At 33.4% G+C, this 26,189-nt stretch overlaps 4 protein-coding genes and 1 pseudogene across 5 annotated transcripts; 1 reads left to right on the top strand and 4 right to left on the bottom strand.

The window, feature by feature from the left end:
• Positions 1-12: 12 nt before the first annotated feature.
• Positions 13-5,199, bottom strand: LOC126653420 (uncharacterized). Its single transcript, XM_050347314.2, has 6 exons — positions 4,789-5,199; positions 4,558-4,700; positions 3,120-3,263; positions 2,684-2,869; positions 2,191-2,315; positions 13-513 (listed from the first exon to the last, which is right to left on the bottom strand). The coding sequence occupies exons 1-6, from the start codon at positions 5,009-5,011 to the stop codon at positions 288-290; spliced, it is 1,047 nt and encodes a 348-aa protein (XP_050203271.1). The 5' UTR covers positions 5,012-5,199; the 3' UTR covers positions 13-287.
• A 569-nt stretch (positions 5,200-5,768) lies between these two features.
• On the bottom strand, positions 5,769-11,859 carry LOC126654016 (agmatine deiminase). Its single transcript, XM_050348050.1, has 10 exons — positions 11,652-11,859; positions 11,271-11,384; positions 11,079-11,168; positions 10,896-10,974; positions 10,388-10,443; positions 10,200-10,278; positions 9,081-9,215; positions 8,361-8,593; positions 6,670-6,828; positions 5,769-6,074 (listed from the first exon to the last, which is right to left on the bottom strand). The coding sequence occupies exons 1-10, from the start codon at positions 11,739-11,741 to the stop codon at positions 5,982-5,984; spliced, it is 1,128 nt and encodes a 375-aa protein (XP_050204007.1). The 5' UTR covers positions 11,742-11,859; the 3' UTR covers positions 5,769-5,981.
• Positions 11,860-12,664: 805 nt separating this feature from the next.
• On the top strand, positions 12,665-20,325 carry LOC126686976 (inorganic pyrophosphatase TTM1-like). 2 transcript variants are annotated; one of them, XM_050381305.2, is made up of 12 exons: positions 12,665-12,919; positions 13,131-13,480; positions 14,219-14,333; positions 14,631-14,826; positions 14,944-15,057; positions 15,166-15,339; positions 16,321-16,515; positions 18,447-18,569; positions 18,637-18,749; positions 19,087-19,216; positions 19,489-19,749; positions 19,936-20,325. In XM_050381305.2, the coding sequence occupies exons 2-12, from the start codon at positions 13,138-13,140 to the stop codon at positions 20,152-20,154; spliced, it is 1,983 nt and encodes a 660-aa protein (XP_050237262.1). In that variant the 5' UTR covers positions 12,665-12,919; positions 13,131-13,137; the 3' UTR covers positions 20,155-20,325. The 2 variants fall into 2 exon arrangements, with proteins under 2 accessions (XP_050237262.1, XP_050237263.1); XM_050381306.2 differs by having other exon boundaries at positions 12,666-12,919; positions 19,087-19,210.
• A 394-nt stretch (positions 20,326-20,719) lies between these two features.
• Positions 20,720-22,483, bottom strand: LOC126686977 (H/ACA ribonucleoprotein complex subunit 2-like protein). Its single transcript, XM_050381307.2, has 4 exons — positions 22,271-22,483; positions 22,004-22,076; positions 21,372-21,477; positions 20,720-20,996 (listed from the first exon to the last, which is right to left on the bottom strand). Exons 1-4 carry the CDS (start codon positions 22,404-22,406, stop codon positions 20,835-20,837), a joined length of 477 nt encoding a protein of 158 aa, XP_050237264.1. The 5' UTR covers positions 22,407-22,483; the 3' UTR covers positions 20,720-20,834.
• Positions 22,484-25,240: 2,757 nt separating this feature from the next.
• Positions 25,241-26,049, bottom strand: LOC126688361 (BURP domain protein RD22-like; annotated as a pseudogene).
• Positions 26,050-26,189: the final 140 nt, after the last annotated feature.

The following is a 26,189-nucleotide window of genomic DNA, read 5'->3' as shown; positions in this document are numbered from 1 at the left end:
CCCAAGCATAAATTGGCAAGTATAATTAATTATTATGGTTCAAAAAAGCAATTGAATTTTCGAGGTCTCCGTCTAATACGTTTTAATAAATTACAGAAGGTAAAAATTAAATAGCTATGACAATATTACACTAACATTAAGTACCACACCACTGCCAAAACTACTCCAAGAAAAAGCAAAATCATTTCCTCGTACCTCCTTTTAACTAAAACTTGTCTTTTCTTTTACTCATTCAAGTGCAACCCGACTTGCTGAATTTTATGGCCAATGCTTTAATCCATATTGTCTCAATTGGAAAACTTCGTTACTAACTTTTCGACATGAATTATGATATCATCGATGCAAGGGCGAACTGCTGCCTGTGGCTGAAGCATCCAGCTCACAAACTGATGCAAAGCATCTGGATATGGAGGCTTAGGTCCTGCAGGCCATTTTATTTGTGCATTTACAATGGCTAGCTGTAAGCTTCCCCCAGTGTCTCCAAGTGCATACTCAAATGGAGAAACTCCATACCTGTAGGATCAGCTGTAAGTTAAAGGTAAAATACAGGCCAAACAGATTTAGCTTGATTTATGAAACAGTCTAATTTCCAAATTACTGACAAATTTACGAGAAGAATGCTTGTGACACAAGGAAATTAGAGTACTTCACTAATTATGCTATGCATTTTAATGGCAGTCCTAGGATGAAATGCATGAAAGAAAGAGATGGATCTAAATGAACCAGAATTACTTAATGTGGCCTTTACATTTTGAAGTGCTAAAACCTAGCAGGAATGTCGAAAGAAAGAAAATGATAAAAATAAGGAGTGTGGCCTTTACATTTTGAAGTGCAATAAATGTTGATTGTTGCAATAGAAGACAAGACAAATCTACAAAACTGCATCTTTAGCTTGATCTGTTGATTTCTCTTCTTTAACTTTCTAAGGTTGAATGCATGATGCATGATGCAAGAAATGGATCCAACTGAAACAGAATTACAGATTCTACAGTGACGAGGGTCTTCATGCACAAGCACAAACATAGCATACATAGTGTCGCCGCCTTTACATTTAAAGTACAAAAACCTAACAGTTAAATGGAAGAAAAGGAAACAGAGGAAACTGAGAAGAAAAGGATGGTATGAATGTTGCAATAGAAGATGAATCAACAAATGATATTTGCCAACTACCTTTTTCTGTTCATTGTCTGTGTGTGGGAGTGAGTGGTCTCAGGGGGGAAGCAGGAAAAGAGAATAAAAAAGAGGCCTAAGAAGCACTCAATCCTTAATATCAACTTTAAGAGCAAGATTTTTCTTCTGTTCCTTACAGGTGATCAGAATGGTCTACCTAGTTTAAATCCATAAACAGCATTGCAGTATGAACCCAATGCATTTGATAAACCATTAACGAACTAGCTTCATAAAGTGCATGCATGGTTTTGAACAAGGTCAGAAGATCCATCGCTACAAAATATCATCATCCACATCCGGAAATCTGTTTTCTTTGGAATGAACTTGTAATGTTTGGAGGATCAATTCAATCTTATCCGAAGTAGAATTTGAGTACAGATACATGTTAATGAATAAATGCAAATAAAAATGTCCAAATGCAACTTTTACTTGGGGTGTCTGAGCCAGCAATGTGGAATATGCCATTAATTGATTCCTACTTGTGGTGGCAGATTGATTATCAGATCAGAAATGAATTTGATCAATAAGAGAAAATAAAAGATAACGAAACTAAGAGGAAGAAGTGGAGGAGGAAGATGTAGAACTTCCTACTATATTACGAGGCAAAGGTGGTATTTTGATGAAAATATATAAAGTGGCTACCCTACAGTTTATAAGAATTAGGCCTAAGTGTGTAATAGAGATGTCTAAAACTAGTACGATATAGATATTGTTTCTATATCCATGGTTGTTTGCATGCCAGAATTCAATTTCAACACAAATCAACAGGATGCAAGATCTTAATCAAGCGATTCAGATTGCAGTCACTGTCATTGATTTCTGGAACAACGTAACAACTAGCTTAAGCATGCAGCAGTTGGTTTGACTCCTTTAGTATCTGCTCCTAATTAAGGGTGGTAACAGTTGACAGCAATCAAAAGTTTATAAACATAAGAGGAGACAGGCAACAAGATATGACAAACGTCTATCAATGAAATTATATGGAAACATGAAGAGCATAAAAGGGTAAATGAAGCTCACATTATTGCATATAGCGTGCATCCTAATGACCAAATGTCAGTTCTCTCATCAATGTCTGCATGGCTTGGGCAATCCCAGAACTCAGGAGCTCTAAAGGGTGCCGAACAATGTTCAGATGCCCACTCCTGCATAACAGGCAGCCAAAATCCAGTCACAATAATATTTCACTTATGTGTTATATTAGATAAGCTTGACCGGAGGTGCAAAGCCAAGTATTCCGACATTACAATTGAAAAAACCTTCAAAGTGTCAATAAAAATCAAAATTGAACAATAAAATATAATAAAATAGAATAATAAATTTTAAGTACATGACCAGAAATATTAATGCATTAATTAAGAAATGCATGCATTTAGAGAGACAATCATAGCTGCAGTTCAGAAATTTGTAAAAAGGAACGTGAAAAAATAGTAGCTTCAATAATAAAAAAAATGAACTATGGTGTAAGTTTAAGTACAAAATAACAAAAAGAAATGTTTGTAAATAGTTTCACCTGCAATTGTAGCGCCTCTGAACGAGAACGGATTTGCTTCCTTGCAGGTCGAGCGCTACCAAAATCCATTAATATTGCTACAGGTGGTTGTCCTTTCCTACGTGTTAGAAGTATATTACCGGGTTTGACATCATTATGTGCATAAGGAGGATCAAGACTGTGCATATGTTTCAGTCCAGCACAGAGCTGCAGCACAGGTTTTTCTTAGTGATAATACATACAGCATATGCTGAAATGATAACATTAAGGCAATAGGGACACTATTAATGCAAATAAGAAAAGATTAGGATGGGTATCCACATATTTTCTTCAGATTGCTCTTAAATTACTAAAAACTAAAAAGCAAATATGAGAGAAGGTTTTTGGCCCTAAGCCATTGCATGAAAAGGCTGTTTCAAGCCCATAAAACTAAAGCAACCAAAAGAATTCATTTTACCTGCCGAAAAATTTGAAGAATCTCTGAAGTAGAAAAGAACTCCTTCTTAGCTTTCATAGCATTGGAATTGTCCAGTAGGGTTCCATCCAAATGAACTGGAAATAACAAGTATGCTTCATGATTCCAAGAGGTCTCTTGACTAGCCTAGCAAAAGAAAATACAAAGAATAAAAAAAAAAGGGAATTAGCGGTAAGGAATGAAGCAATTGACTGAGAAAGCCTAAAAAGAGCAAGAAACTGGAAACAGTATACATGATGAAGAGAATCAAGCTCCTTAAAATTCATACATCATTCATTAGATGCCTTACCTCTCAAATATTCTAGAATACCCCATCAACCACAAAATATGACCTAAGCATCCATGGGAAAAAGAGGCCTGATCTATGATATAAAGATGGGAAGTTCCTAAATCTTTTCCATTGCCCCTTTCACAAACAAAAAATTATTGAGTTTTTACAGTTTTCAGCAATAAAAGAACAAAACAGTTTTACCCCCTTCTGCAGTTACGAAATTTGCTTTGATGCACATCTTTTCATGTACTTAGGTTAGGTGCATATCCTTTTGTTGCTTTTGCCATTCTAATTGTTATTAGTTACAGGAAAAACATAGAAAACATTTTATACACTATTTATCCCAGCAACCTTTTCAACACAACAACACGCAGAGAGTAGGAGTAGAATATTCAAAGGTACTCAAATTCAGCAATCCTCCAACCTTAAAAGTCCTAAAGCAGTTTACACCAACATTTAAACCAGCACAAGCTATTAAGGAGTTGTTTGATTCACTAAAAAATAAGAAGGGAATGATGATGAAAATGGATTATTCTCTTTATTAGTATTTATTTTACCAAAAATTACTTAGAAATGAGAATGGGATTACCCCTTTGATGGTACCATCCATTATCTTCCTACTAAAAATAAACTTTTAATTTCTAATGAAAATCAAATCAAACTTCAGTCAAAGATGTTTAACCAAATCGTAATATCAATAAATAAATAGCATATAATCACTAAATTTTTTAAAAAATAAACAATATAATTTATATATTTGTTAAAGAATAATATTTAAAAAGTAAAAATAAAACTTTCATTCATTTTAAAAAAAATTATATTTTTTGATTTATCACATAATCATTTAGTTATGTTTTCTAAAAAAATAGTTCATTTAATATAATATCAAATAATTAAAAAAATAAAAATAATGATCATTTTCATTGTTATAATAACCATGCCAATTCAATTCCTATTTGCTTTCATTACCAATTTCATTCACAACCTTAAACCAGGCATAGAGTTACTACTATATGACAATCCACCAAATCAAGGAGTTGTACGACTAGTAATCCTTATGAACTTAATTAAATTGTATAAATATGTTAAAATAACTGTGGCAGCAGGATTAGTAGTAGAGTGAATGAATAATTGATGATTTATGATTACCTTAACAGCAATAATAGCGTGATCAAGAAGGGGAAGCAAATTAGGATGACTAAACAAAGACGAAACCCTAATCTCTTCTCTAACCAACTCCAATTGCTCATTACTCTGTATCAACACTTTCTTCATTGCATATGTTCCATCATCTGCAACATTAAATCAAATCATACAAAACCAGCTCAATAGTTCTAAGATCAGATCAACTACATCATATCTTAAATTCTTAAATGTTACCGGAGAGATGTGAAGTGTCCTTGACTTTCTTAGCGAGACCACCGCCAGCAGCGGCAGAAGCAGCGGAGGTGTCGGTGGTGACCTCTTTAACTAAATAAACGTAAGCGAAACCGCCTTCACCTAGCTGTCTGACGATCCTGAACCGGTTTTCGTTGATCCAGACGTCTCCTCCGCCATTTACGGCGTCGTATAGCGCATTCAGACCAGAAAATGTGCACCCCATGTTCTGATTCTTCTGTATACAAATCGTGCAAATCTGTGTATTTGTATTTTGGGATTAGATCTTTAGCATTTCATTTTGGGAATGAGATCTTGTTTTTCTATGATTGGAAATTAAATGAAGATCGCTGGTACAATGTGAGATTCAGTTAATTACTCACTGTCATTTTATTGACTCACTCTATCCCACAAAAAATATTGAGAAATTTTAAGATCCAAATAAAAATACTGTTCGTCTTTTTTTATTTTTGTAAAAGATACTGATAAGACCTTTTAATATTTCACTTGGACAGTTTAGGCTCCTATAGTAAACCTACGGATCAAATGTTTGTTTTTAGTTTATTATATTTATAAGTGTTACTGAAAGTAAATTATTATGCTATGAAAACATGTTAATTAGTTAATTTTGATAAATAATGTGAGCAAAGAGAACTGCATGCTCGATTAGGGTCTTATGAAAATGTATTTTCTGATACTTTCAGTAGCAATGATATAATGCAGTGTATTGCTCACATTCTTACATTGGTGGTAAGTGACGGTCTTAAAAATCTCAATGTGTTTGTTAAGAAAGTTAGAGAGTGTGTTAGGTATATTAGAAACAGTCCTGTTAGGATAAAAAAGTTTAAAGCAACTGCTAATTTTGTCGAAATTGAATCTAAAAAATACTTATGCCTAGATATACCAACACGGTGGAACTCTACTTACCGGCTTACCACTGCATGTTTGTTTGAAAAGGCTTTTGAAAATTAGCATTCTAATCCTTGTTGAGAATGTGTCTTATTTCATCATAACCACAACGCAATCCATTTCACAATCTAGTTCCGGTTTCGGTCAGAACAATTGAGATAACATTTTTTTATCTAATAGTTGCTTGTGGCAGGACTATAGTATATGAGATTTTGGTAACTTCCACAACCAATGGAAGCAGTGAGTTAACCTATTCGAGTTATAACTCATTGGTAATATTTTAAAATTTAACTAGGAGGACCCGCAGCTTCTTGTTGAGTGATGCAATGGATATTTCCACCAGCCAAGACGATTTCTCTTGCACCTTCAATTCTCACAACCTGGTGTCACCCAAATTTTGGTATTAGCTTTGTTTAACAAAGGAAACAAAACATTATCAACAATCAATTACAGCATTGTTTCATGTAAATCTGTTAAGGTGGCTGGCTAGCTTTCTCATAAGCTGCATCCTCGTATGCTAGCCAAGCAAGACTCCTATGTTTCGGCGTATCACTTCTGTTATTAAAAATGTGCATGAAATTCCGGAACTCTATAAATGCATCATATTCTTATAAAACATCATAGTTTTGTTTTCTGTTTTAAAATTTTATGTTTCAGCGTTTCTCTTATCGTGCTTCATAGCTGATAATTGCATTTTGTTAATAGTTCAATGCACACAAATTGATACAATAATTTGTAGTCGTGGTTGCAGAGTTGCAAGTTCTTGGTTACCTCTAGATGCAGCCATTAATATGCATACTATTTTGTGTATGGACAATTTGTTTCACCACTCATGAATTTTTATATTTAAGTTGTAAAATTTACGGGTAATTGTTTCCGCCATTACATATTTAAATGGCATCTTATGCTCAAAAACATCACAGGTTTCGAGGAGGATGTAAAATTAGTTTAAATTGAAAAGAGGAATTTGGTTACCTCATGATCTGGGAAAGCTCGAGAGAGGACTCGAACAGCTTCATCATCCCACTTCTGATCTCCAAATTGTGGTGTTATGATTCCTCCATTGGTAATATAGAAATTCACATATGAAGCAGCAAGTCTTGTGCCAGGAGGTCTTGGTTTCGCATCCCCTTCCTGTTGTGCAACATTGAAGACCATATAAGAAACACAGTAATCATTATTTATTTGAAGTGTCTACAATTTAGATATAATATAACCAGGGAAAACTGATCACATAAAATACTTTCTGTCTCAATGCATTTAGGATTTGGTTATAATTATTATTCACGTTGACTGAATGACCAGTCCAATTGTTCATAGTGAAAAGAGATCATTACATTCATTCGAATTCAATTCTCCATATAGATTATTAAAGAGTCCCATCTATATCTATATCTATACTATATATAAAAGCACGGATGGGGGGGACAGGCAAATTTACTGAATAATCCTTTTCAGTTTACTACTAAATAAAGGTTTTATAGTCATTAACTAATTAGTTATTTAATTAATCACTATTATAATTAAAGTCCTAATTAGAATAGGTAGCTAAATTATCTCCAATTTAATTTTTAGTATGTAAAAAATAGCTAAATTGTCTCCAAATTAGTAGGAATACCTATCTTTTAGTTTGATTAAACTACAAAATTAAAATATAAGATTTGGTCAATATATTATTATTTAAATTTCTATCTTATTATTTTTAAAGCTATTATTAATAAAATTAAGTTAATTATTTAATTATGGTTATTATAGAACCAAAAGAAGAAAATTTAATAACCGAATATATTATATTTACTTTTATAAAATTCTTAACTAATTTAATATTAATTATAAATAAAAAATTGATATAATTATAATAAATTTACTAATATGTTAATTGAGGAGTTACGTTACGAGCCACGTGCATAGCACGTAATGCGAAACTAGTATATTAAAACATATAGAATAAGCAGATTAAGTGAAAATAGTTCAGAAAGTAGCTCATGTTGGACACTGTTAACTCATTAAACTTTCTCCACTTATGCATAGCCATTTATGCAGTATCAAGCAATTGTTTTTATTTGGCTTCAGATGAAAATTCCTTTGAAATTAATCTCCATACGAATTGGTTCAACAAAATCTCCATAGGAAGTTAGAAACTCAAAGGCACATAACATAAATCTCTTGCTAGCGCAGATCCTTTGAAGTTAAAATTATCACAAAAAAGTTACAAAAAGGTTCACTGCACATTCTGTGGCACATTTGAAAGTAAAAAAGTAAAAGCGGAATTCCGCTTCATTTCTCATTCTCAAATTTTTTAACATGTATCTTGCTGTTGTTCTATGTATGCTTGAAACCCTGCATATCCTCTATGTACTAATCTAAATAAGCATGATTCTATCTTCTGTTTGTACAAAAAGTGATTCAAGAAGACTTCTGAAAGATTCGAAGAGATATTTTAATTTTAACCTATTGTTTTATGCTCTTCTAAGCGGAGCCTGGATACTTAAATTTTTTTGTTATGAAAGAACCACACCCTGTGTATGCAAGCGACTTTCAACCATACGCTGTTTAAGAAATTGGCTTTGGAGTTGTCTTTTGATAATCATTATATTTCAAGCATTAAAGCTATATGTAGATTATATAGATGTGCAGAGGCAATAAAGTAAGTTCCAGTTTCTTACATCAATGACTCCAGCAGCTTCTTCTTCTGTCATATAAAGAGGTCCTGGGACATGGAGTTTAATTATTTCAAATTTCCTGCCTTTAGCATCAGTAGTATTGGAGAGAACAGACAAGGCCTTCATGGATCGTTCAAACTGAGGATCCTTGTCATCATCAGTCCAAGACAATAACACCACACCAGGCCTCACAAAGCAACACATATTGTCAATATGACCATTAGTGTCGTCATCACCTGTTAAACATCATGCTAATTAGTTCATCTCTTCTTAGAAAGATAAATCGGCTTTCTATTGATTTAACTCGACCAATCAGGTAAAAATGTTTATATTATTAAATCAACTAATTAGTAAAAGATAAACTTTTTATGTACTTTATTAACTTAAACCAATTAGTATTTGTACTTGAAACTTTGAAATTCATTTCAAATTCACCCATCAACTCTAAGTCAACAAAAACATACCTATCAGAAAATCTTAATGAAGTATTATTTTTAAGACTAAAGTGGCACTTCTGTCCTTATTTTTCTTCCTCCTTTGCGGTCATGTGAATTTATTTGTTTGCAAGAATAGGCCCAGCATATTTTATGACAAGAATTCTATCACATATTTACAGAAAGGAAACAATATCAACACACTAATAAAACTACAGAAGTTAAAAGGAAAGAGTATCTTAATGCCAAAAAAAAGGCCTAAACTAAAAAGCACTGTGTAGCTACGTACCATATAATCCATAAGGCAGCCAAATAACCTTCTGGACTCCAAGATATTCCTTCAGCTGATTTTCTATCTGCTCTTTAGTTAAATGTGGATTCCGGTTTTTATTCAAAAGGCACTCCTCGGTGGTAAGGCATGTTCCTAAAAGATTAAAGAAATTAGAAATTAATCCCGAAAAATTCAAATGCATCAGTGGAAAGGAAAAGTAATTATCTGTTAGTAATTTGTCTTTCTCAATAGTGGAAAGGAAAAGTAATTATCTGTTAGTAATTTCTCTTTCTCAATTTGAAAATATTGATAGCAAGTCCGATTAACCAGAAAAGAGAAAAGTATGCAGAACTATTATGATTCAAAAATTCTCAGCTATAAGAAACAATATTTAGATTTCTGTGATTCTGTTGAAGCAATGTATTCTCACAGGATATGGTGAACCAATCAGGTCAATTTTAGCAATCCTCAAATGAAATCCAAAAGCTACCAGAAGGACATCCTTTTTTTATATTTGAAGGACTTTGAAATACACTCAGAATGAACATGCAATTATCACAAAACTACTTGAGGCCCATAGTTGCTCTGTGGAGTTCTGCAAATGATTGATCTGTAATGATGTTTCGAGCTAAGGTAGTTAACATGACAACCATTTACCTTTATTACTTATCAGACCTAAAACCAATCTTCAAGAAAGATGCTAGAGGTCAGGTGATGAACTCGAAACTGAGTAAATAAACTCAAAGGTTCATAATGGAGTATATTGACATACCCTTAACTGGTTGTCAGCTGTTACAAAAATGTAACAGATAAGAATCCAAAAGGTCGTGGCATCAGCATATCCAAATCCATTGGCATTATGTGCTAATACCGCCAAATATGAATTTTATAATAATATCTTCTTCTCTATTTTTCTTCTCATATCGAAGTATATTAAGAAAAGGTTGGACAAAAGAAAGCCATTCCACACCTTCCAGTGATGTTTCATTACTTTCCTTGATCTTACATTTGCAAATGCATATTATGCGCATGAACATGTGTATGTCAAAACTGTCTAAATAATTTCTTCAACTTATTTCTGAAATCTAGAATTACTTTGAAAGAAGTATTTCATGCTTTTGACTGTAAAATTCTCACCTTCTCCATCAACATGGATGCTTCCACCTTCAAGAACCATTGAATGGGGAAACCGGGAGACCTTCTCAATTCCAAGAATCTAACAAAAATGTATCATTATTATAAATTGCTAGCTAATATGCCAGATACTTGGATATGTAATTTTTCAGCAACATGTCCAATGCAACCTATAATGCTACATTACCTACCTTCCTTGCCACAAGAAGGTCAAGACCCCAATCTCGATAACAACCATCATCAACCCCTAAACATATTAGAATTACAGAAATTAGAAACCAAAAGCAAAGTGACATTTTTCAGAATAGAAGCACAACAACAAGAACTTTAAAAATTGAACCGGTGATGGCCCCCCGGTTCAAGGTTCAGCAAGTGTTAAAAGGCCCCTTTAATTTTATTTTGTTTTTGAATTTAAATTAATCAAATGTTTAATCAGTTTGACTAGTCCAAATCCTGATCAGAATCAGACCAGTCAAACTCCAGTCTGACCGAGATTTTTGGTTTTTCCCTCCTTCCCGACTAGGCCAGCCATGGTTCACATACATTATCCAATGAACCAGAGTGAATCATTTAGTAATGCAACAAAACACTATACATCATATTGTATGATGCTTAGGATGGATCATGATTGACTATAAGATGGAAATGTAAATTAATGAGTGTCGATACGCATGAGATTTGATATTAAAAAGACCTTACCTCCCCAACTGTTAAACACCCAATCAATTCCTGCAACCTTTTGCTCCATGCTACCAGCATTTGAAGCTTTCACAACAAACTATGGGGAGCAGAAAAAATAACCAAATCAGCAAAATTTACCTTCTCTTACAATCAGTATTCAAAAAATAAAAAAGAAGTCCAGTTGAGAAAGAAGAGACTCACAGTTGGCCCAGAATCACGAAACCAAGAATCGTTCATACCCATCTCAATAACTCTAATATGTTCTGGTAACTGACTTCGAGCAATTTCCCACTAAGCACACGAAAATTTCAAATCTTTATCTCGGTTGTAAGTAAAATTTATATTCCATAAAATCAAGATGATACATCTTCATAGACATAAAAGTGAACCAACCTGCGCAGTACTAGCACAAACAGTGACAGGCTCAAACTTTGAAATTGCCGTAGCTACCTTGGCGAAAACTTGCTGGGCATGTACCGCATTGTCTCGCCAATTATCTGGACGTTCCTGCAGCCAAAATTAGAATTAATTTAAACATTTGGAAGCTTACATATACCTCTTTCTTTTGATTAAATTTTTGTGACAATCAGAGAACAAAAGAAAAATATCAAATCTGTGGAATACATTAAAATTCGGCTGGCAGATCAATCAACAAAAACACTAAAAAGCCAGTTGGTAATAAGCTCTAAACAGCATTTTACCAAGTCGCAGGTTCAATTTCTCTCACAAACGCTCTCAATTATTTTAAAAAAAAAAAGCTATAGGGGGACTTACAGGCCAGCCCATCCAAGTCTGAGAATGAGACTCCCACTCAGCAGGCATATGATATCCATGGAGAGCTGGAGTTCCTGTCAATTCGCCCATTTCCACACACCCTCTGGCACTAGTTATGCTGCCAATCCTAGAGTAATATTGGATTGAAATGGAGTATTCTATATAAAGAACAAAACTTTGGCGTGAGAAATGAAGAGTGTGAAGTGGGTTCTGCACTGAAAATCGTACTTGAACAGTGTTTTTAAAAATAGGACCGGACCGGCCGATTAAGCCGGTTAAACCACAAACCGGAAAGTGGTTTGATTTAAAAACTGTAAAAAACGGAATTACGTTGGAGTTGAACCGGAACCGGATTGATCGGTAGTTAAATCGGTGATTGTTTGTTGAATCGGTCAACGAAAGTTATTTCAAAAAAAAAATGAACAAAGGGTTAACGCGCCCCGAACTTAGAACACGGATCATTTAATTCAATTTACTTATTTTGATCAACTAACTCCAAAATTCTTTATTTTTGAGTCAAATTATCTCATAATTATATTTTTAAAACACGTAAAATACAAATTGTAGGTGAGAAATGCGGAAAAAAAATTAGAAAATTCCCACATAATTACGATAAAATTATCCTAAATCTATTATTTTGCAATAAAAATATAAATTATCGGATAATTTGATCCAAAAATAAAGATTTTTTGAGTTTTTTTTGTAATAAAGAGTTTTGCAATTAGTTGCTCAAAAAAATATATATCGGATTAAATGACCCCGTGTCACAAGTTCAGGGGCGCGTTGACTTTTTGTTCGGAAAAAAATTGTCTCTAAATATCTAATATCCGCCGCTAACTCTATTATTTTTTACTTTTCAAAAATTCACTCAATTGGTTGAACCGATAATTGAACCATTTAAATCGAAAAACCAATGGCCTTATAACCAGTTCGATTTTTAAAACACTGCAAACAGTCAAACTAGGTTCACCTAAATATTTGTCGAATGCTTTCTTCAACCGTTTGTTGTTCTACCGAGTGGTATTCACAGCTTGGGTGAATTTTAAATTATCCATAACACAAAATTTAAAAAAATCCTCACTGCATTTATACGGATACAGATGAAAAATATGTCCTTGTCGTTCCATTTCCCATTCCCAATAACACACCGCCACGTTTCTTCTTCCTGATTCTTTTGCTTTTCTTCTTCTCCGATCACAATAACTAACTCCTCCTTCAACTTCCTCAACACTGTTACATACAATTACAAACACTCAAATCACACACAGGTACTGGCTTAATAATTTTATTTATGAATTCTTTTTTATTTAGTTAGATTTTGAATCATTATTTGATTGACTAGCTTATAGCGCAAATTTGAACTCAATGTTTGATTAATTGCTATGCAAGCTTAGTTAATCATAGTTTTCATTTATCAGCTGTATTTAAGTTTGATTTTGATTCCGTGAACTTATCAGTTTACTTTTTATTTTTTGTTAGCTTTCAAATGGCGCAAAATACTACTTCAACAAATATAGATTCGCCGAGGCGGCGTTCCGGTCTGTTGAGAGATCAGGTTCAATTAGTGAAAAAGAAGGATTCTGACCGATATGAGATTGCGCGGATTGAAGAGACATTGGCATTTGAGAAAGGTTTCTTTGTAGTGATTCGCGCTTGCCAGTTATTGTCTCAAAAGAATGATGGATTGATACTTGTCGGAGTTGCTGGTCCTTCTGGTGCTGGAAAGACTGTGTTCACTGAGAAGGTGCTCAATTTTATGCCGAGCATTGCGGTTATCACGATGGACAACTATAATGATGCTAGCAGGATCATTGATGGCAACTTTGATGGTAATCAACTGTCTTTACTGTTGTAACTTATGATTCGTTTATGAAACTTTGAAGTTTATCCATGCGTAAGATGACATTTTTACGATAATTCGTCTTTAAGTAAATTTATGCGTGTAAAGGCTACTATTATGTTTAGTAACATTTGCAACAGCATAGTCTTTAAAGTTGGTTAGAGTTGAAGTTGGCTATTATTAGAAAAAACAAGATATGGAAGTAAAAGAATTGCTAGCAAGGAATGTGGAGTCTCTGGAATTTATTTTTTATTAAATCTAAGGTAAAACTATTGAACCCTACAGTCCAAGTTCAATTCTCAAAAGAAGTTGGAGTTGTAAGAAGAATATATATAAAAAACTATGCTTGAGGTGAAATCTACATGGTGGAAGGTACTTTAATATTTCTGGCTACATAAGCAAGCAATTGATGCACAAAACATTATGTAACATTAGCCATATTTAAAAATGCTTATTAAACAATCTTATTGTTTAGATCAAATGCCCTCGTAATTCTTCACTTGATTATTTATGATGTAGCAATTGTGAGAGGTCACCTTTAACTCATGATGTTCTTGTAATATCATGTGCACTCTTGTGAGAGCATCATACGTTTCATGTCTTAGGTAGCTGTTTATTTTTTGTTTTTGAGCTGTGTTTAATTACTTAGTTATCATTATGTTGGACGACTCATATTGGAAGATGCAAACATGGCTGGGCTCTAATAGTTGTGAATTATTTGCAACAGACCCACGGTTGACGGATTATGACACTCTTCTTGCAAATATACATGGTTTAAAAGAAGGGAAAGCTGTTCAGGTTCCACTATACGACTTCAAGACTAGCTCTCGCATAGGTTACAGGTTATCTTTGGCACTATTTGGTTGCGTAATATATATTACAGCCGTCTTATCCTGTTTTTAAGAGCAAGACGCACCAAACAAATTTGTGAAAACAGTAATTCGTAATTGCTAATAACAGTTGTGAATTATTATCAGTCAATCTCGAAGTTTATGTGGAATTCTTTACTTGATGTTTCATTTCTTATGATATCTGGCTTGAGTTTGTAATATTTCCCTCCTCTTAAGTTTATATGCTAACAATTGATTGGCTGAAAACTGCCTATATTCCTGAGTCTTAATTATTGTTTCTTCCAACAGGACAGTAGAAGTTCCTAGTTCCCGCATTGTGATTATTGAAGGAATATATGCTTTAAGTGAGAGATTGCGGCCATTACTAGATCTTCGGGTATCTATTACAGGTGGAGTTCACTTTGACCTTGTCAAACGTGTTTTACGGGACATTCAACGTGCGGGACAAGAGCCTGAAGAAATAATTCATCAAATTTCTGAAACGGTGCTTTACTTGTCTCCTTGTAGATGTTTTCTATGGGCTTCTCACTGTGCTGAATGAGGTGTTGTCTCATTCACTCATTATTAGGCATTTCCTTGATGTCTAATTTTTTTAATACAGGTTTATCCCATGTACAAAGCTTTTATTGAGCCAGATCTACGGACTGCACACATTAAAATATCTAACAAGTTTAATCCTTTCTCAGGATTTCAGAGTCCTACTTATATTCTGAAGGTAACGTATCCATGCTTATTCATATTAGAACTTTTTGTGTTTTGTCATGATACATCCCTTATGGTATACGTTTTCCAATTCTTGCACGTTCTGCTTCCTTCATTGCAGTCAACAAGATCAGTTCCAGTTGAACAAATCAAGGCTGTTCTACTTGCAGAATACAAAGAGATGAAGGAGGAAACATATGATATATATCTTCTACCACCCGGTGAAGATCCCGAAGCATGCCAATCTTATTTGAGAATGAGGAACAAGGATGGGAAGTACAATCTTATGTTTGAGGTTGGTTGACTGTAAATTTGTACTCCCACAATGTTTGTGTTTGAAATTGCCTACTTAAATTTGATGAGAATGACTTGCATCTTGTGGTACTCCTCTCCACTATCATGCAAATTATTCAAGATTTTGTCGCATTTAGAAATACCCTCCTTGGTGTATGCTTGAAGCCTTCAAGAAATGTCAAGCGTATAGAAATTCCTGTTTGAGGGATTTGATTTTGGGAAGCTTATTGTAACATAAATTTGAGAGATTTCAATTTAGGCATACACTTGATCATCACTAAAGAATTATGCACCAAACTATTCCATGTAATCTGCCTTTTCTGGATGCTACACTGCCACTTCTAGTTTACTTTACCTTATTTGCTGCATTCTGTCTATTACCCTTTCTTACCTCCTTGCAATTAATACATCTGTACTTTGGCTTATTAAGTTTTATATGCTACTTTTCTGTTAGTTGCTGGTTCTTTTCATTAAACCTGGTTTTTACTGCTGAACTAGAAGACAAGGCCAAAATTAGCATAAAAGCCAAGCATATCCTTAGACTAGGGATGAGCTAACCAAACCAGTTAACCAAAATGCTTAATTTCGGTTTCATCCGGCTCACTTTTCTATAAGAAGTTCCAGTGTAACTGAAACATTGAGTAGACTATATATAAATAAATATATAATTGTGATTGTTTAGTGGAACTGACAAAATTAATAATTTAGGTATGCTTAACTGAACAGACCTGGTTAACAGGTTAGTTTCTTTAATCTTTATGTTTTTCGGTAATGTTTGGTTGGGTGTGGGTTAATGGTTTTGTTGACACACAAATTAATTTGGTCAAGTAGGGTCTAAAACTTTTAGGGGTTGTACTGGTCCAAGTCTTTACAGTTCTAAGAATGAATTGCCTGTGGAGAAGTTATAGGATTTAGGATGGAAGAGCTTTTATGAACTTTGGTTTATCTTCTGAGTTCTGACCATTATACTTATTGTGTTCAGGAATGGGTTACAGACAGTCCTTTCATAATTTCACCTAGAATAACTTTCGAAGTAAGTGTGCGCCTTCTAGGAGGGCTGATGGCTTTGGGGTACACAATTGCAGCTATCCTTAAAAGAAGCAGCCATGTATTCAGTGACAACAGGGTGTGTGTGAAAATTGACTGGCTAGAACAACTAAATCGTCACTATGTTCAGGTATAGTAAACATATCAGTTATTCATATATTTGTAATTATGTATTTTCTTGATTTTTTTTCTGTTATACCTTCTAATTAATCTGGAATAAACTTTAGTGGAACATGGAACTTGGGTTCAGACTTCCAGATAACTTGTTTCATTGTCGAGAAGAGAGTTAAAATATTGGTTAGGACAAGTGTGTTATACAAGATACTTGATGAATTAACATTCTGTGATATAGAATAGAGATTGGTATTTTGAAGGTTCTTATATATTAGACATTGGCAGCAATGATATCCATCCTCTACAATTGAAAGCTTAGTGATGATCAGTCTGTATCATATTTGGTATTGTGCAGAGAACAATTTTCATTCAAGTATATAGCCTCCCTTTACTTATCACTTATATTCTGTTTGTGCTAATTTCATCAACTAAAATGAATAAGCACAGTCTCCCGTGATATTTGATTTAGCTGTTAACTATCTGACGATAGCTGTCTTGTTCTTGTCTGCTGGTTCCCATTTTTCCAAGTCATAATTGTCCTCAAATTTGGTTACTTGATTGCATTTTGAGGTTATATATATAGCCGTACGACTTGGATTAACCATGCTTAAAAGTCTGATCTAGACCGGTGGTCTGAAAATTAAGTTTTGAAATTCAAGTGTGGAACATAATAATCACTGAAATTTTTGAATGCTGAATTTAATATTCTGACAAATTTAACTACCGAAAAATATTGATATTTTCATTAAACATGTTTTAGTCAAAGTTTTAATTTTAAATCATTAAAAAATGTTTAATTAGTTATATTAAAATGTTATATCTATATAAATACATATAAATGTAAAATAATCAATACTCAATATACCCTTAGTAAATGATATATAGGTAAAAGAATAGTTTTTGATTATTTATCAATAATTTATGACTAAATTAAAATTATAGAGTCATTTTAATAAAAAAATTGAAGAAACTAACAATTTAACAATGCCTTAGAAATTTTAAGTCAACACTTTGACTTAAATTTTAAGTATATTTTGACTTGGTCGAATAATTTAGGCCTAATACCTCAAAAAACCCCGACCTTTTAGCCCCTTTTTAATTCTACCCCGACGTTGAAAATTGGTTAATTTTATCCTATTTTGCATTTTCTCGTTTCAATTGTACCCTAATTTTTTAATTTTTAACAATTTTTTTATTTAAATGATGAAATCATTTAATTAACTAAGTTTTAAAGATAAAATTAAATTTATTTCCATTCAAAAACATACAAATAAGTCTTGTATTTTTAAACACTAACTAAAAATCATAATCAAATTAAAGCTAATTTAAATTCTGAATTAATTTAACTAAATATAAATGAATTTTCAACATATACAATTAATATATGCTAGACATGGAGAACGTTTTTTAATTTTTTCCAAACGAAAAAAACATCAATTTAATATTTCAGGGTACAATTGAAATATAAAAATACAAAATAGGGTAAAATTGATCAGCTTTCAACGTCAGGGTAGGATTGAAAAGGGGCTAAAAGGTCGGGGTTTTTTGAGGCATTAGTCCAATAATTTAAGCTGGATTCAGTATGGTTATCAAACACCACTTAATAAAAATAACTGCTAAAAATTTTATATTTAGTGATTAGTTGGATTACCAAACACCTCCTTAGTAGAGTTTTTAGCCATTCTCATTGCTGAAATGGCTATACCGATAAAGTAACATGTATAGGTGATTCCTTCCACATTCTGTCACTTCCAAGGTGTGATTTTTATTCAGCAGTGAACTGATATAAAGTTGGGGTGCAGTTTCATAATTAGAGAAATTTGTTACTTCCAGTGACCAGCAGTTCTATTGTTTACTAGACTTCAAGCATGAGTGACTGACAATCGTTACTTCATTGGAACTGGTAAAGCTTACCACTGCCTAAATTCATGCTGTTTATGGATCCAGGTGCAAGGTAGAGATCGTTTGTATGTTAAATTTGTGGCGGAGCAGCTAGGCTTGGATGGTTCATATGTTCCTCGCACTTACATCGAACAGATCCAGCTAGAGAAGCTTGTCAATGATGTTATGGTATGAATTTTCTTGTAAGATATGGTTTTGCCAGCTTTGTATGTGGTCTTATTTGTTCAACCTGCAGGCACTACCAGATGATTTGAGGACAAAACTCAGCATAGATGATGATTTGGTTTCTAGCCCTAAAGAAGCCCTCTCTCGAGCTTCTGCAGATAGCAGAAACAAGTATCTCAGCCGGTACTTTCTAGTTCTTCCAGCCTCATTTTGATATGTCCGCCGTCTTAAACTACAGGATAACAGAACATAAGATTGGAAAAAGAACAGATGTGCTTTGAATTATTTGTTTGGAAATAGAAGTTTGACCATTATAGTGTTTTAAATTTCAATATTAATATTTCCTTTTGAAATTTCTGATTTTTTACTCTAAATTCATGTGGCCATGTGGGTTTCTCTTGGAAAAAGAAATCCCAACGTTTTAATTAGTTGAAGTGAAAGCGAACAGCTTTGTGATACATTTGCTTCTCAATTTTGAAAATCTAAGGAATTTTAACATTTTTAAATACTTATTTTGCAGTAGTGTATCACTATCATCCGCACAGCAAAGGGACAAGAATCTGTCTAAATTGACAAGACTTTCTGTTAATAACAGAAGGTTTGAGGGAAGAACACCCGAGCCACCTGGCGCGCTTGCAAACCAGGTCAATGTAATTCTCTCATAGTTGGATATTGTTAGTTGTAAAGGTCTATTTCAGTTTAGCAACAATTTGACTTGAAGTTTCATCTCCATCTGTTTGTCAAAATAACACAGTAAATAACAGTTTTATAGGCAGGCAGAGGAGCCGGATAAGCTAGTTCCAGCTTTTCTGTTATTAATCTTTCCTCCTCAATCCTTTGTATTATTGTTCTTTTTCCTTCCATCAGCACGTTTAATTTTAGCATTTATTTTCGCTTACGATCTGTCTTCTGAAACTTTCAGGGTGTAATTACTCAACTTTCTGAACAGATTGCCACATTGAATGAGAGAATGGATGAGTTTACATCTCGAGTAGAAGATTTGAATTCAAAATTCAGTATTGGGAAAGTCTCAGCTAGCCAACAGAACTTGGCAATGCAGGCTGAAGCCTGCAATGGCTCTGGACCCACTTCCGCTTTTGTTACAGGCTTGGGTAATGGTTCATTGCTACCAACGTCTTCATCTTCGTCACAGTTGGCTAGGGAATCACCCTTAATGGAGGAGGTAATAATTAACTAATTCAAGGCACCCTTACTGTTAATGATTCTTTTTCTTATCATCCATTATCCGCATGGTGCATGCTTTAATTTTTCTATTGATGGAGCATATTGGCTACTTGAAATATATGTGGCTGTAATGTATTTATGCCTTTTGAATGCTTTGCTAAAATCACTGTTTTGGCATGAACAGATTCTACTTATTGCTCGAGGACAACGGCAGATCATTTATCAGTTGGATAATCTGAGTAATATTGTGCATGAAAACTGGGGAGAGAAGTCTCGGCATGCGAGAACAGATAGGACAAGCAGAGCAGTAGATGTTGATTCTATTACCCTGCCTCTTGTTCTAACTTTAGCAGTTGGTGCTTTAGGCATATTTTTATTCAGGGGTTTCACATCTCAAAAATGATACTCGCATTCCGTTGTATCTGCAAATTTTTAGATGCATTGTCCCTAAAATGCGGCAGTAGAAATAGGTTAAATTTGTAAATATGGAACCCTCGACTCGAGGTCAAATGTATGCATCTGTTATTTATCTTCGATATTCAAAGTATTTATGCAATATACGATATTAAACCTCTCCCTTTCCTTTTTCTTATATATATTGTATAGATTTTGTGCACAAATGATTTAATTTCTCTCTTTTAGTACTAACTACTCAACTACATAAGCAAGAGCAAAAATCTTAAAATTAAAATGGAGTTTTAGTTTTTAACACTTTTACTCCAGCCTTAGAAATTAAATATGTATTCTTTTTATTTTTCCATCAGGAGAAAAGTTACTATTTGTTAAAGCATTTATAAGACCCCAACCTCTGGGAGGGGAATTCATCTTAGGTTTGCTTCCCCTTCTCAAAATGCCCCATTCCTTTGGCAAAAAAGGTCGAGCCACATTCGAGTTTGATAATAGAAAGAAAATAGTTTTCTTCCGTAACACACTGGTTAAAATGAAGGGAAAAAAAGGACAGAAGAAGAGGTTTTGAAAATAATTCAACTGCAACGAAAACCACATTAACCACTACATGTTACATCAGCCGATACCAAGTTGAAAAAAGTTGGCTAATAAGTACAATAAAATTGATAGTGCTGATCAGAAAAGGGAGGCTGTAACTTCTTTCACTTCAGCTGCAACTTGCGACAAATCATCCTTTAGTTTTTCCTGTTCCTCCTGTGCTAGTTCTCCCTTCTGCGGCTTGGTTAACACCAGAACACAACATGTAGGTCTCTTGGTTACTCCAGCATTTGCAAGATCCTGAAATGGCAGATCCACATAATAATTCAATTTTTAATACATGAGATATTAAGGGTGTGCAAAATCAAACCAGCCCAACAAATTCAGTTCAGTTTGATTAGGGTAAAAGACAGTTCAATTCTAGTACAAAAACAAACCGAAAATATCAAGGATTCTCATTGCCACATCCCAAAAAATGTCGAGAAAAGTTTTCATATTGATAGACATTAGAATGATCGCTACATCATATACCTAATGTTTGTAAAAGAAAATTGTAAAACTAATCAAAGTAGCCATGCAGTCCAGTTATATAACAAATACAGTTAAGAGCAACTGGAATCTGGTACTACACAGAAAATGCAAGGTAAGAAGGGTGAAAAAGAAATACAGGCTTACTTCTTTTGAGGAAACGTATATATATGGAATTTCGGCCTCCTCGCACAAAATTGGGACATGAGTAATTACATCAATTGGAGATATGTTTCCAGCAATGACACATAATCTGCACCCAATCAAAAAGATGAATTATTAAGCTTCTACGACCAATTTCAGGTAACACAATTTAACATCACGTTACTCCCCATCAAGTGCTTAATAGTAAGATAATTTGTAAACACCGAGTAAATACATCATAAATCAGTTATAGAGAGTAAATAGAACAAAATAGTTTATAAGGATCCATAAGCAACAAAAACTATAGATTGTGCAACTCTGATGGCTAGAGTCCAAATATTGATGCATAACAAATACGAATTAAACAGGCTGCATGCCAGTGATAACATATTGACTTCTATAGAGCAAGGTTTAACACAATGAAATATTGCCAAGTTATTCACAGGCATGCCCAAATTTCTTAGAAAGTTGATAAAACTACATGCCTAGCATACAGTTCTCCACATCAGATTTTCCTAGAGCATCGCCACGTATGCAAATATCAAAATTTCTGTCACTAGAGTAAATACATTTCAAAGGCTAATTAGAGATACTAAAAATGCTTCAAAGCGTCAAATCACACAACAGAAACTAACCCTCCTTTATGGCCACGACGTATACTTTTGACGACCTCCTTCACTCCTCTCTTTAAGCATTTGTGTTCAGCAGCTGCAGAAGCATTCAACAATAGAAGACAATTAATTCCACCATACACAGCCTAATAATACAATTCATCAAGTAAAAGTTCCTAATATTATCTCTCTATTACCAATTAACCAATACCAAATAATGCAAGCATAAACAGAAATCACTCGAATAAATCTACAACCAAATAGCCAGTTAAATGGTAAAAAAGTTATTACCTTTGCGAACAAGCTTGAGGGTTTTCTTGCAGAGCTTTTTACCGGCGAGGGGCTTTGCAATAGGTGATAAAGCTATAATCTTTTTCTCCTTCTTCTCCTTCTTGTGCGATCGTTCTGCTTCACTATCACTTCCCATCTCTCTTTTCGCAGTGAAATTTGGTATGAGAGTGATGACGGTCCTGGCTAGGGTTTTTGGAGCTGGCGCTTATGATTCTTGTTTCTCTAGGGTTTAAAGCTCAACGTAATTGGGCCTAAACTAAAAGGCTTTGCTCAAATGTTACAAAAAGCCCTTCTAACAATTAAATTTAGAAATATACCTCAATTTTAAGTTATTTGCAACGGTAGTCTTTTTTTTTTTGATTTTTTTTTTATAAATTTTCGAAAAGTTAAAGTATAGTCCTTCGATTTGTATCCCAAACAACAAAAAGTTCACAAAATTCTATGCATGTCTCTATACAATTTAAGGACTAAGGAGGGTGTCAATATTAATTTCATATTACTGAATCTATTGAGACCATATTTAAATCTCCAAAAACCATTAAAATTGTATTAAGATCTACAAAAACCTACATTCAGATTTACTGAAACAATATTTAAAACATACTAAACCAGGTTTGGATCTACAAAAATCCTACTAGTACTTGATTGAAACTTATCAGATACTTGGTTGATAGTTGATTAGAATTTACTAAAATTCAAATGATACTTGATTGATAATTTTTCAAACTTATTAAAACTTAACTAATATTTGATTAATATTTATTGAAATTTAATGTGTATTTGATTGAACTGTACTTAATACTTGATAACTTATTGAAATTTAATTAATATTTAACTAAAATTTTACCGACGTTTATTAAAATTTATTCATCTATAAGTGAGTGAGATTTACTGAAATTTAATAAAATTTTCAAAAAGTAAGATTTACCGGAACTTATGTATCCATAGCGACATAATATATCTCACTCGCTTATGAACGTAGAGGATATCATGCATCGAACAAAAGATTCGGATCTGTGAACACATACCAATTTACTAGTATACTTAATTTGGAGTACAATTGAAAAAAAATCTAAATGTGGGGGGATTTTGAGAGGATTTTTCAACGTCAGGGTGCAATTGGAAAGGAATTTGAAGGTGGGAAGGTTTCGAGAGAAATTTTCAACGTTAGGGTGCAGTTAAAAAAAGGTTTAATCACCAAAAAAACCCCACCTTTTAACCCCTTTCCAAATGCACCCTGACGTTGCAATTTTGTCATTTGCACCCTAATTCGCACCTTTGGTTTTCAATTCCATCCTCAAGTACTAAATTTGTCACTTTTTCATTTGGAAAAAGTTAAAATAAATCATCAATTTTTAACTTTTTATGTAGAAAAGAGTTCAAACGAGTATTTTATAAGGGTTTTTATAATTTTTCCCGAGTGAAAAAGAGTCCAATTTGATTTTGAGAGTGAAATTGAAGACCAAAGGTGCGAATTAGGGTGCAGCTGACAAAATTACAACGTAATGGTGCAACTGAAAAAGGACGAAAAGGTGGAGTTTTTGTGGTAATTAACCTTAAAAAAAGTTTAAAAGTGGAGGTTTTTTTGAGTGATTAGACCTTGAATTTACTCATTCATAATCATGTAGTATTCGAAATACAAATTTCAGTCCATTTTAAGTGGTGTATTCAATCTCCAATTGTCCTCTAGGTCTTATTTTATTGCCTAGCAATGCAAAGGTGCCGACAAAAACATCAGACTTTGTAAATGGGTTGTAGAGGGTTCATTAATTTGTGATTTATAGCAATGCAAAGGTGCTGAAATTCAATCGTTTAGACCTTCAAAATTGTGATTTATATTTATGCTCAATTTCTTTTGTTATCACTTATGATTTTCTTTTTAATTCAGATTAGAGTTTTATTATTTTTGGTATTTATATGTAAGTTTAAGATTTTTAAAGGCAATTTTCGAGTATTAAAGAACAATTTTTTACTTTTATTTATATATTAATATTCAATTAAATTAATGATTGTTTAAATTTCTAATTCCTAAAATGTATTCAAATCGATATGGTTTAGAAGTTAGAGCAAATTACTATGACACCCCTCACATTTGACATAATTTACAGTTTAGTCCCTCTTATTTGAAAATTGAACTATATAGCCCCTCACTTTTGGTTTTTGTCAACAATTTAATCCTTCCATCTATTTTGGATGTTAGTCAACGAAGTCAATGAAACTATATGGTCCCCCACTTTTGTTTTTCTCAACGATTTCAACCTTCACTTTTGTTTTTGTCAACGATTTCGTCCTCCAGGTTTGATAATTAATTTACCCATAAGTCCCTTGATTTCGTTGACCTAAAATTGGATGAAGGGACTAAAATGTTGACGGAAGCAAAAGTGAAGGGTCACATAGTTTAGTTTTGAAACAGGAGAGATTAAAGTGTGAATTATGTCAAATATGAAGGGTTTCATAGTAATTTGCTCTAGATGTTATATTATGGCATTGATCTTTTTATCAACAGATTTATAGGTTTATCTTAAATTCTGCTAGGTCATTATATAGGTCGCTAAGAATGACAAAATTATCGATGAATTAATAAAGGTGAAATCGTCCAGTTTTACTCTGAATCCTTGTAGAACTTTTCTCGAGCAAAGGATCTATCTTTCTTTTTTTCCGACAAAAGCAAATGATCTATCTATTATCTATTTTTCTTTATATATTTGGATTTTTTTTGATATTCGGTCCGTAAATTATCTTGCATATATTTCTTATAGAATTGATATTTTTTCCATGCAATATAAGATCAAACATATATTTCTTATAGAATTGATATTTTTTCCATGCAATATAAGATCAAAACAATTCGATTCTTTACCAAATATATAAATACAATTTCAACTTATCCTATCACAAATTAAAAAATCAAAGTGATTATTATCAATGTATCAAACATAACACAGTTACAAAATAGATAAGTTGAAGAGCTTACATAACACAGTTACAAAATAGATATCTTTATAGAGACATCTATAACAATGTGAATATGGCACAAATACTACCAGATTGGATTGCACACTAATCTCCAATCTAATTCATGACACACACACCACTCCCTCTTATTTAATTTAGTTTATTTATAACATAGTCTTAGAGATTAAAAAGCCTTATAGATAGCAGGTGTCTGAACCCAAATAAAATGACCAGCTGGTAAGAAATGGCATAAAGGGGTAGCTGATCCAGGCTTCACTCCAAGCATTCGACTCAAAATACTGTCAGGATCCGAGTTCATATGGCAAACCGCCATAGCTTCGACTCTATCGCCATTTTCAGTTGCCAACGAGACCTTAAGAACCTTCGTCATAAAAGAAAAATGACAATAAAAAGCATCGCTCATCGGATGGCAAAATACCTTTGCTTCACCTTCAATCTCTTGCGGATCTTCTATAACTGCATATTCTTGCAACACAGCAGCAGCGTAATTTTCGGGCTGTTTAGTTTCTAAAATTTTGAAGGCAGCTCTGTCTGATTTAAAGACACTTTTAATAAATCGAATAATCGACTCCGTATCTTTAACACAAATTTTGTTTTCACCTCCATCAGGTTGGATTTCGCATTTATCAGCATCATCAGGTAGATTCTTTAAATCCTGATCGCGGGGCTTTAAGATCTTTGCCAGGTCGGACAAAGGACGAATAATGGAAGAGTCAACTATTTCTTGTGGAATAGTGAAAGGTAGAAGAGAAAGAAGAATGATCTTGTATGGGAAAATAAATGGGCATAACTTTTCCAAAAGGCCTAGCCTTAAAAACCCCCGACCTTTTAGCCCCTTTTCAATCCTACCCTGACGTTGAAAATTTGTCAATTTTACCCTATTTTGCATTTTTGTATTTCAATTGTACCCTGAAATATTAAATTAACGTCTTTTTCATTTGCA

Source organism: Mercurialis annua, linkage group LG6 (genome assembly GCF_937616625.2).
Source record: "Mercurialis annua linkage group LG6, ddMerAnnu1.2, whole genome shotgun sequence".
Taxonomy (NCBI): Eukaryota; Viridiplantae; Streptophyta; class Magnoliopsida; order Malpighiales; family Euphorbiaceae; genus Mercurialis; species Mercurialis annua.
This window is presented reverse-complemented; position numbering and strand designations above follow the sequence as displayed.

What these genes read in the sequence shown, in the direction of transcription:
- LOC126686977 (XM_050381307.2), bottom strand. Translation starts at nt 22,406, where the DNA reads ATGGGAAGTGATAGTGAAGCAGAACGATCGCACAAGAAGGAGAAGAAG. An exon ending in CCTCAAGCTTGTTCGCAAAG is followed by an intron (nt 22,077 to 22,270) that starts GTAATAACTTTT and finishes ATGCTTCTGCAG; the next exon opens with CTGCTGAACACAAATGCTTA. An exon ending in TATACGTTTCCTCAAAAGAA is followed by an intron (nt 20,997 to 21,371) that starts GTAAGCCTGTAT and finishes CTGCCATTTCAG; the next exon opens with GATCTTGCAAATGCTGGAGT.
- LOC126653420 (XM_050347314.2), bottom strand. Translation starts at nt 5,011, where the DNA reads ATGGGGTGCACATTTTCTGGTCTGAATGCGCTATACGACGCCGTAAAT. An exon ending in ACGCTATTATTGCTGTTAAG is followed by an intron (nt 3,264 to 4,557) that starts GTAATCATAAAT and finishes TTCTTTTGCTAG; the next exon opens with GCTAGTCAAGAGACCTCTTG. An exon ending in TGCACGCTATATGCAATAAT is followed by an intron (nt 514 to 2,190) that starts GTGAGCTTCATT and finishes CTGATCCTACAG; the next exon opens with GTATGGAGTTTCTCCATTTG.
- LOC126686976 (XM_050381305.2), top strand. Translation starts at nt 13,138, where the DNA reads ATGGCGCAAAATACTACTTCAACAAATATAGATTCGCCGAGGCGGCGT. An exon ending in GTCCTACTTATATTCTGAAG is followed by an intron (nt 15,058 to 15,165) that starts GTAACGTATCCA and finishes CCTTCATTGCAG; the next exon opens with TCAACAAGATCAGTTCCAGT. An exon ending in AGAAACAAGTATCTCAGCCG is followed by an intron (nt 18,750 to 19,086) that starts GTACTTTCTAGT and finishes CTTATTTTGCAG; the next exon opens with TAGTGTATCACTATCATCCG.
- LOC126654016 (XM_050348050.1), bottom strand. Translation starts at nt 11,741, where the DNA reads ATGGGCGAATTGACAGGAACTCCAGCTCTCCATGGATATCATATGCCT. An exon ending in TTTGTGCTAGTACTGCGCAG is followed by an intron (nt 11,169 to 11,270) that starts GTTGGTTCACTT and finishes TCGTGTGCTTAG; the next exon opens with TGGGAAATTGCTCGAAGTCA. An exon ending in AAGCTGCTGGAGTCATTGAT is followed by an intron (nt 6,829 to 8,360) that starts GTAAGAAACTGG and finishes GTTGCACAACAG; the next exon opens with GAAGGGGATGCGAAACCAAG.